Genomic DNA, 11,161 nt, shown 5'->3' with positions numbered 1-11,161 from the left:
ATGGTCTTGCTTTGAAATGGTCACTGATGGTTACCACACTGTTTGGTCCTCACAATACAGCAGTTGGGGAGACACATGCAAAAGGCTATTAATAACCCACTAACTTAGTATTCCCTTACAATAATACATGACCCAACCGCTGCATATGTTCTACCACAGTTTGTACTCGAGATAACAGCATGCTGTCATACACTCTTAGAAAAAAGGGTTCCAAAAGGGTTCTGCGGCTGTCCCCATGGGAGAACTCTTTTGGGTTCCAGGTAGATCCCTCTGTGGAAAGGGTTCTACATGGAACCCAAAAGGGTTCTACCTGGAACCCAAAAGGGTTCTTCAAAGGGTTCTGCTATGGGGACAGCCGAATAACCCTTTTAGGTTCTAGATAGCACCTTTTCTTCTAAGAGTGTAGGTTTAGTAGGCGTTAAAACTTGTCAATCAATGATATTTCTGTATCAAAATCTGTGTAATAAACAATGCTTGTGCCAAACTTTACACCTGAATCACATGTAGGAACAAACTCTTCATCATAAGTAATCATCTTGTTAGAATTAAATAATACAATATTCAAGTATTTTTAGCAAAGTAAAACAGTCAAAAACAGTCATCTAAAATAACAACACTTACAAAATTGAACATGAAACCCTGAGTACGTTCACTACACAAAAGATGGCATTGCATAGGCAGGCCCCTTCATTACCATGTTCTGAGCATAGGGGCCATGAGACAGACATTCAACAGCTTTTTCCCTCAGGTTGTAAAGGAGCACACACACTACAAATGGTCAACATTGCCATTGCATTACAGTCAGAAACGACTGACTGCAGGGTACTGTGTGGTCTACAGTAACATACAAAGTCACATACAATAGAGTTAAAGATAAAAACAGATTACTGTGCAGGTCTTTAACAGTATACTGCACATTACTAAGCCAGAGCGCACAAAGAATGGCGATATACCAGATGTACACTTCGTTACAGTTCATAGTGGGAAAAGCCTGGTATATACTGTTACTGTGTAGAGTATAGACAAACAAGGGAGTGCAAAAATGAGAACTGTAAAGGCAACAATACAACTAATTCAAGTGTCCTGCTAGCCAATGTAACAAGTCTTCATGAAGAGAGAGGAATTCCTTCAGAATACATGAACAATGACCAAAAATAACTGGATTGGCAACTGTTTGTGATACTCTCTAATAGAGTCATTCATGAGTGAATGGGGTGGTTGGTTCCCAAGCACAACATCAAGACTGCCTCACCAGACAAGACTTCCTTTACTTTCTCATTTCTAAGTAAAACAAGATTTAATTGAGACAATCTCTACAATACTGGTCAATTGCAGTTGATATCTCTTGTACCCAAACTTTCCTACATAGCAAACCTGTCTTTAAAATGAGACAGAAGGGTGTGATGGAGCACATCTCTCTGGCTGTACAGTAATTGCTATAAAGTATTAAGACTATACTCTGAGCTCCAGTGATAGTGCCCATGGGGGCTCTGGTGGGAACCAGCTGTTGCTGGGTGTCTGTCACTGAAGTCTTTCCATGGCATAGACAGACAGACAGCATGGGAGAATGAGGGATGACAACTGCTGCGATAGGGGTTATGGAGTTGGGGCTGGGGGAGTGGGGTGATACAGAAAGCCACTGGAAAGTCTTGGGCTGTGCAACAGATCCCGACCTGTGTCAGGCCCAGGGATTCCTGAAAGGGCAGGCTATCCTCTTGCATGTCTCCATCACATAGAAACAGTAACAGGGCCTGGTGTGATGTCAGACATACTGTCTCAGCAGTGGGATCCTTAAGTTGTTTCCTACCCAGCATGCACCTGTGGTCACATGCAGAGACACCTCTGTCGGCAAGATGGTGTGCCGTTGCTCCCGTCCTCTCTCTGGTTCGCTCTCTGTCATCTGAGCTTGGACCCCTGGCCCTGAAACAGTTTGCTGTACACAGAAAGACCTGCAGAGGAAAGAGAATAACTGAGATTAATAAAATAACTACATTGGGGTGAACATCGAATGTTGTGATTTCAAGGCCGGATCTTCAGTGTGCAGTAGTTAGAAACTATCCTACTGTGGGAACAGTTCAGGGCAGAAGCTGGGGAAGAAAGTACTCCATAGTGCTGACTGGTGCATCTTACACTTTAAAAAAATGAGCATTTGGAGTCAATGGCAAATACAAATATTGTGAGGAGTTGAGCCAAACTTTAAAAGTTCTATATGGAATTTTATTTTGCTAACCGTTGCAAAATTATGCTAGATCAGGGGTTTTGAAACTGGGGTCTGCGGAGGTACTGCACGGGGTCTGCGATTTTTAGTATTATCATCTTTTGGGAAAATATTTGTTGGATTTTGTTATGTGAAAAATTAGAATTTTATGAATATCGCTAGCTGCAACAGAATACTAACGTGGATATACTTTTTATGTCTCTGCATCCAGTATGAAGGAAGTTAGAGGTAGTTTCACGTGCATACACTAACTAGTGCTAGCAGCATACCACTGCTGGCTTGCCTCTGAAGTTGAGCAGGGTTGGTCCTGGTTGGTCCCTGGATGGGAGACCAGACGCTGCTGGAGGTGGTGTTGGAGGGCCAGTAGGAGGCACTCTTTCCTCTGGTCTAAAAACAAATATCCCAGGGCTGTTAAACAGGTGTCCTGACTCTCTGTGGTCACTAAAGATCCCATGGCACTTATTGTGTAGGGGTGTTAACCCCGGTGTCTTGGCTAAATTCCCAATCTGGCCCTCATACCATCATGGCCACTTAATCATCCCCAGCTTCCAATTGGCTTATTCCTCTCTCCTGTAACTATTCCCCAGCTCGTTGCTGTAAATGAGAACGTATTCTCAGTCAACTTACCTGGTAAAATAAGGGTTAAATAAAACTGGAAGTCTAGAGGAACAGTTAGTATGCTAGCTGTTCCTGTTCATCCAACTCTCGGGAAGTAGATAAATGGTTCATTGCCAAAATGTTGAACTATCCCTTTAATATGGAGAAAATTACAGTCATTAGAGCTAATTACAGGGTTTTTCTGTATAGAAAATTCTTAGGCGGGCCGTGTAAGTGGTAATTTTTGGGATGGAAAAACAGTCTCAACATAAATGACCAAAACCAGATAGAAAGCATGCAGAAAAGATATTGAACTATATACAGTGCAGTCAGAAAATATTCAGACCCCTTGACTTTTCCACATTTTGTTACGTTACAGCCTTATTCTAAAATGGATTAAATTGTTTTTCCCCCCTCATCAATCTACACACACAATACCCCATAATGACAAAGCAAAAACTGGTTTTTAGAAATGTGTGCAAAAAAACTAAAACAAATGAAATATCACATTTACATAAGTATTCAGACCCTTTACTCAGTACTTTGTTGAAGCACCTTTGGCAGCGATTACAGCCTTGAGTCTTCTTGGGTATGACACTACAAGTTTGGCACACCTGTATTTGGGGAGTTTCTCCGATTCTTCTCTGCAGATCCTCTCAAGCTCTGTCAGGTTGGATGGGGAGCGTTGCTGCACAGCTATTTTCAGGTCTCTCCAGAGATGTTAGATCGGGTTCAAGTCCGGGCTCTGGCTGGGCCACTCAAGGGCATTTAGAAACTTGTCCCGAAGCCACTCCTGCGTTGTCTTGGCTGTGTGCTTATGGTAGTTGTCCTGTTGGAAGGTGAATCTTCGCCCCAATCGGAGGTCCAGAGCGCTCTGGAGCAGGTTTTCATCAAAGATCTCTCTGTACTTTGCTCCGTACATCTTTCCCTCAACCCTAACTAGTCTCCCGGTCCCTGCCGCTGAAAAACATCCCCACAGCATGACGCTGCCACCACCATGCTTCACCGTAGGAATGATGCTAGGTTTCCTCCAGACGTGACGCTTGGCATTCAGGCCAAAGAGTTCAATCTTGGTTTCATCAGACCAGAGAATCTTGTTTCTTATGGCCTGAGAGTCCTTTAGGTGCCTTTTGGCAAACTCCAAGCGGGCTGTCATGTGCCTTTTACTGAGGAGTGGCTTCCATCTGGCCACTCTACCATAAAGGCCTGATTGGTGGTATTTCTGTTTTTATTAGAAAAAAACCTGTTTTGGTTTTGTCATTATGGGGTATTGTGTGTAGATTGATGAGGATTTTTATTTCTTTAATCTATTTTAGATTAAGGCTGTAACGTAACAAAATGTGGTAAATGTCAAGGGGTCTGAATACTTTCTGAATGCACTGTATATACTGCCTTCAGAAAGTATTCACACCCCTTGACCTTTTCACATTTTGTTGTGTTACAGCCTGAATTTAAAATGGATTACATTTAGATGTTGTGTCAGTGGCCTATAATGTCAAAGTGGAATTATGTTTTTAGAAATGTTTAGAAATTAAAAAAGCAGGCATTGAATATCCCTTTGAGCATGGTGAAGTTATTAATTACACTTTGGGATGGTGTATCATTACACCCATCAAATCAAATTTTATTTGCCACATGCGCCGAATACAACAGGTGTAGACATTACAGTGAAATGCTTACTTACAAGCCCTTAACACTTTTTATTTTCTTAAAAACTGCATTGTTGGTTAAGTACAAAATAGATAAGTAAAAACAAAAATAATAATAATAATTAAAGAGCAGCAGTAAAATTAATAACAGTAGGGAGGCTATATACCGCGGGTACCGGTACAGAGACAATGTGCGGGGGCACCGGTTAGTCGAGGTAATTGAGGTAATATGTACATGTGGGTAGAGTTAAAGTGACTGCAAACATACAGGCGTCCTTCCTAACTCAGTTGCCGTAGAGGAAAGAAACCGCTCAGGGATTTCACCATGAAGCCAATGGTGACTTTAAAACAGTTAGAGTTTAATGGCTGTGATCGGAGAAAACTGAGGCTGGATCAACAACATTGTAGTTACTCCCCAATACTAACCTAAATGATAGAGTTAAAAGAAGGACGCCTGTACCAATTAAAAATATTCCAAAACATGCATCCTGTTTGAAATAAGGCCCTAAAGTAAAACTGCTAAAAATGTGGCAAAGAAATTAACTTTATGTACTGAATACAAAGCATTATGTTTGAGGCAAATCCAACACAACATCACTGAGTACCACTCTTCATATTTTCAAGCATGGTGGTGGCTGCATCATGTTATGGATATGCTTGTCATCGGCAAGGACTAGGGAGAATTTTAGGATAAAAAGAAACAGAATAGAGCTAAGCACAGGCAAAATCCTAGAGGAAAACCTGGTTCAGTCTGCTTTCAACAGACACTGGGAGACAAATTCACCTTTCAGCAGGACAATAACCTAAAACACAAGGCCAAATATACACTGGAGTTGCTTACCAAGACGACATTGTATGTTCCTGAGAGGCCTAGTTACAGTTTTGATTTAAAATCGTCTTGAAGATCTATGGCAAGACTTGAAAATGGCTGTCTAGCAATGATCAACAACCAACTTGACAGAGCTTGAAGAATTTTTAAAATAATAAATGCGCAAATATTGTACAATCCAGGTGTGCAAAGCTCTTAGAGACGTACCCAGAAAGACTCACATCTGTAATCCATAAAATCTATTATGTGACTTGTTAAGCACATTTTTACTCCTGAACTTATTTAGGCTTGGCACAACAAGGGGTTGAATATTTATTGACTCAAGACATTTCCGCTTTTCATGTTTTATTAATTTGTTTTAAATAATAAAATAAAAAACATAATTCCACTTTTACATTATGGGGTATTGTGTGCAAGCCAATGACACAACATCTCAATTTAATCAATTTTAAATTCAGGCTGTAACACAACAAAATGTGGAAAAAGTCAAAGGGTGTGAATACTTTCTGAAGGCACTGAACGTATTCACACCCCTTTGCTATGACACACCAAATTGAGCGCAGGTGCATCCAATTTCCTTTGATCATCCTTGAGATGTCACTACAAATTGATTGGAGTCCACCTGTGGCCAATTCAATTGTTTGGACATGATTTAGAAAGAAACACACTTGTCTATAAGGTCCCACAGTTGACAGTGCATGTCAGAGCAGAAACTATACCATGAAGTCCAAGGAACTGTCCGTAGATCTCTCAGGTAGAATTGTGATGAGGCATATACTGTGTCTTGGGAAGGGTATAAAACAATTTCTAGAGTGTTGAAATTTTCCAAGAACAGAGTGGTCTCCATCATTAGGAAATTGAAAAAAGATGAAACTACCCAGACTAGAGCTGGCCGTCCGACCAAACTGAGCAAGAAGAACCTTGGTCAGGGAGGTGACCAAGAACCCAATGACCACTCTGACAGAACTACAGAGTTCCTTGGCTGAGATGGGAGAACCTGCCAGAAGGACAATAGTCTCTACAGCACTTCACCAATATGGTGGCAGCATCATGCTATGGGGATGCTTTTCAGCCGCAGAGACTGGGAGACTGGTTAAGGATAGAGGGAACAATGAATGGAGCCAAATACAGGCAATTCCTTTATGAGAAAATGCTTCAGAGTGCAAACGACCTTAGACTGGGGTGAAGATTTACATTCCAACAGGACAATAACCCCAAGCATACAGCCAAAGCAACACCCATCCAAACCCCAGACTTGAAGATTGCTGTCCACCACCGCTCCCCATCTAACTTAACAGAGCATGAGAAAATCTGCAAGAAAGATTGGGAGAAAATCCCCAAATCCAGATGTGCAAAACTGATACAGACATACCCAAAACGGCTGAAAGCTGTAATTGCCGCCAAAAGTGCTTCTACAAAGTAATGACTCGGGTGTGAATACTTACAGTGGGGAAAAAAAGTATTTAGTCAGCCACCAATTGTGCAAGTTCTCCCACTTAAAAAGATGAGAGAGGCCTGCAATTTTGATCATAGGTACACGTCAACTATGACAGACAAATTGAGGGAAAAAAATCCAGAAAATCACATTGTAGGATTTTTAATGAATTTATTTGCAAATTATGGTGGAAAATAAGTATTTGGTCACCTACAAACAAGCAAGATTTCTGGCTCTCACAGACCTGTAACTTCTTCTTTAAGAGGCTCCTCTGTCCTCCACTCGTTACCTGTATTAATGGCACCTGTTTGAACTTGTTATCAGTATAAAAGACACCTGTCCACAACCTCAAACAGTCACACTCCAAACTCCAACAAAATTGTAGACCTGCACCAGGCTGGGAAGACTGAATCTGCAATAGGTAAGAAGCTTGGTTTGAAGAAATCAACTGTGGGAGCAATTATTAGGAAATGGAAGACATACAAGACCACTGATAATCTCCCTCGATCTGGGGCTCCACGCAAGATCTCACCCCGTGGGGTCAAAATGATCACAAGAACGGTGAGCAAAAATCCCAGAACCACACGGGGGGACCTAGTGAATGACCTGCAGAGAGCTGGGACCAAAGTAACAAAGCCTACCATCAGTAACACACTACACCGCCAGGGACTCAAATCCTGCAGTGCCAGACGTGTCCCCCTGCTTAAGCCAGTACATGTCCAGGCCCGTCTGAAGTTTGCTAGAGTGCATTTGGATGATCCAGAAGAGGTAAAAACTCAACTCGTCGTGTTTGGAGGACAAAGAATGCTGAGTTGCATCCAAAGAACACCATACCTATTGTGAAGCATGGGGGCTGTTTTTCTGCAAAGGGACCAGGACGACTGATCAGTGTAAAGGAAAGAATGAATGGGGCCATGTATCGTGAGATTTTGAGTGAAAACCTCCTTCCATCAGCAAGGGCATTGAAGATGAAACGTGGCTGGGTCTTTCAGCATGACAATGATCCCAAACACACCGCCCGGGCAACGAAGGAGTGGCTTCGTAAGAAGCATTTCAAGGTCCTGGAGTGGCCTAGCCAGTCTCCAGATCTCAACCCCATAGAAAATCTTTGGAGGGAGTTGAAAGTCCGTGTTGCCCAGCGACAGCCCCAAAACATCACTGCTCTAGAGGAGATCTGCATGGAGGAATGGGCCAAAATACCAGCAACAGTGTGTGAAAACCTTGAAGACTTACAGAAAACGTTTGACCTGTGTCATTGCCAACAAAGGGTATATAACAAAGTATTGAGAAACTTTTGTTATTGACCAAATACTTATTTTCCACCATAATTTGCAAATAAATTCATTAAAAGTCCTACAATGTGATTTTCAGGATTTTTTTTTCTCATTTTGTCTGTCATAGTTGACGTGTACCTATGATGAAAATTACAGGCCTCTCTCATCTTTTTAAGTGGGAGAACTTTCACAATTGGTGGCTGAAAAAAATTCTACAGCTGCACCATCGAGAGCATCCTGACTGGTTGCATCACCGCCTGGTATGGCAACTGCTTGGCCTCCGACCGCAAGGCACTACAGAGGGTAGTGCGTACGGCCCAGTACATCACTGGGGCAAAGCTTCCTGCCATCCAGGACCTCTATACCAGGCGGTGTCAGAGGAAGGCCCTCAAAATTGTCAAAGACTCCAGCCACCCTAGTCACGCACCCTAGTCACGCACTCCAGCCACCCTAGTCAGCCACCCTAGTCACGCACGGCAAGCGGTACCGGAGTGCCAAGTCTAGGTCCAAAAGACTTCTCAACAGCTTCTACCCCCAAGCCATAAGACTCCTGAAGAGCTAATCATGGCTACCCGGACTATTTGCACTGCCCCCCCACCCCATCCTTTTTACGCTGCTGCTACTCTGTTAAGTATTTATGCATAGTCACTTTAACTCTACCCACATGTACATATTACCTCAACTAGCCGGTGCCCCCGCACATTGACTCTGCAACGGTACCCCCCTGTATATATAGCCTCCCTACTGTCACTTTATTTTACTTCTGCTCTTTTTTTTCTCAACACTTTTTGTTGTTGTTTTATTTTTACTTTTTTTGTTTAAAATAAATGCACTGTTGGTTAAGGGCTGTAAGTAAGCAATTCACTGTAATGTCTGCACCTGTTGTATTCGGCGCATGTGACCAATAAAATTTGATTTGATTTGACTAAATACTTTTTTCCCCCCACTGTATGTCAATTAGATATTTCTGTATTTCATTTTCAATAACTTTGCAAACATTTCTAAAAACATGTTTTCACTTTGTCATTATGGGGTAGTGTGTAGATGAGTGAGATATATATATTTTTTATTCAGGCTGTAACATCAAAATGTGGAATAAGTCAAGGGGTATGAATACTTTCTGAAGGCACTGTATGTTAGAGTTTACACTTCCTCTTCCAATGAACTGTGGGGAGGTCAAAATAATGAAACTGTCTACCAAATCTATTCATTTTAAAATGTTGATTACTTCTACTTGCCATTCATCTGATGATAATACAAGTTATACAGTGACAAGAAAATGTATGTGAACCCTTTGGAATTAATTGGATTCCTGCATAAATTGGTCATGAAATTTGATCTGCTCTTCATCTAAGTCACAACAACAGACAAACACAGTGTGCTTAAGCTAATAACACACTAATTAATGTATTTTTCTTGTCTATATTGAATACATTATTTAAACATTCACAGTGTAGGTTGGAAAACGCCTTCTGGAGTGGCCCAGTCAGAGTCCTGACCTCAACCCAATTGAGATGCTGTGGCATGACCTCAAGAGAGCGGTTCACACCAGTAATCCCAAGAATATTGCTGAACTGAAACAGTTTGGTAAAGAGGAATGGTCTAAACTAAACTGAACTAAAAAGTTTCAGAGGAACTTGCAAAACCAATGGAGAGAACGAGAGGAATCTGCTGGCACACTGTCATGGTGCGGGTGTTACTTTTCATGGCCAAGGCAGGTATCAGTGGAGCCGCCCAGGCAGCCACTGGGCAGCAGCCCCTTTCCTGCTGTCCCCTCACCCCTTGCATATTGCCTGGCACAGCGCCAGGCATCCAGTAGAAAAGGAATTCCAAGTACAGGTCGAGCTGCTGTGTTTGTGCTCCCAAACAGTATTCCCTTTCATTCCCTCTCGGCAGACTGTTTATTTTGGTGCTCTTTTACACCGTGGGGCCTGACGGAGCTGGAAAACGACTTCCAATCCGATGACATGACCGCTGGAAGCAGCTTTCTCTAGCTCAGCAGAAGAAAGAGAGAAAGGCTAATATTCCCCAGTAATGCAGAATCCAAAATCAGAAACAAACACTAATGAAACAAAGCCACCAACCAGAGACAGACTGATAAAGAACACTAGATTACTGTGAGAAAGCAGGATTTTTCTGAATTGGACAAAAGAAGAATGAGAGTGATACGTCTTTACTTGGTTCACTTAGAATTCTCTTCAAGTGCAAAGTGTCAGCAAAGCAAAACTGTGGAAAAACCCAGCTAGCTAAGCAAAAACTAAATGGCAAAACTATAGCTCTGTACATGATCAATCTCCCACTAAAACGACACAAGAGCAGCATTCATTTCCTTCTCAAACAGAATACAATAAATCTCCCCTCAGCTGCCTTCTGTGTAGCACCACCCACTTCAAGAGAGAAAGACCATTTGGGACCAATAGGTATAAATATTTTCATAAGCTTTGATAGGTCCTCATTTGGGGAGAAAGCACGAGAGAGTGTGGGGGTTGAGAGAATGAGTGCGAGAGAGAGAGAGAAAGAGGGGAAAGTGAGAGAGAGAGAGAGAGAGAGAGAGAGGAAAGAGAGTGAGAGCGAGTGTGTGATTAATATTGGCTGACAGCTGATCAGAGAGAATGCTGTCTGTTTGGACCCATTCTAACTCCCTGTCAGAGTGGATCAGAGGAGGCCAGTCACCTCACTACAAAGGGACACTGGGCAGGCACCGTTCCTAAGCCCCACAAAGCTATGTCCACTCGAAAAACAAAGCTGGCCTCAGGACTGCTCCATTCTCAATGCATGGCTAAACCTGGTCCTGGGCTGGCTTGTTGAATGGTTTGGTACTGAAGTTTTTTTTTTCTTTCTCTCCCTAGCTAACTGCTTTCACGTTGTATGTGAGGAGCCAAGCATCTCCCCCAACCCGGTGCCCTAAATGATGGAAAAAATGCATTCATGAAATTCAGGAGCTGCTCCCCACGGATCCAGTTACAGTTATTGATGACTTTATAAGATGTTTGTTAACCTACGCCAACCTTCATACTTTGAAGAGAGAAAATCAGAGAGAAAATAAATGTTCTGGTGGCACACATTTTTGGGTTGGTGCATAGCTGCTGTCTTTTTCGAGCTCCGTTTGGACAGATACAGGCTGATCTGGGTTTCTCTGGGTCGGCTCAAGTGTGACGC

The 11,161-nt window shown here is 42.4% G+C and overlaps 1 protein-coding gene across 4 annotated transcripts in view; it reads right to left on the bottom strand.

Moving 5' to 3' along the window:
- Positions 1–344: 344 nt before the first annotated feature.
- The window catches only part of ttll5 (tubulin tyrosine ligase-like family, member 5), a 96,186-nt gene continuing 85,369 nt past the window's right edge, over positions 345–11,161 (bottom strand). For all 4 annotated transcript variants that reach the window (XM_041847655.2, XM_045207492.1, XM_045207493.1 and 1 more), the window contains one exon: positions 345–1,949. In XM_041847655.2, coding sequence (XP_041703589.2) covers positions 1,897–1,949 — 53 coding nt within the window. In that variant the 3' untranslated portion in view covers positions 345–1,896. The remainder of the gene's footprint in view (positions 1,950–11,161) is intronic.

This window comes from Coregonus clupeaformis, chromosome 25 (assembly GCF_020615455.1).
Source record: "Coregonus clupeaformis isolate EN_2021a chromosome 25, ASM2061545v1, whole genome shotgun sequence".
Lineage (NCBI taxonomy): Eukaryota > Metazoa > Chordata > Actinopteri > Salmoniformes > Salmonidae > Coregonus > Coregonus clupeaformis.
The sequence above is the reverse complement of the archived record's forward strand: the minus strand, read 5'-3'. Positions and strand labels throughout refer to the sequence as shown.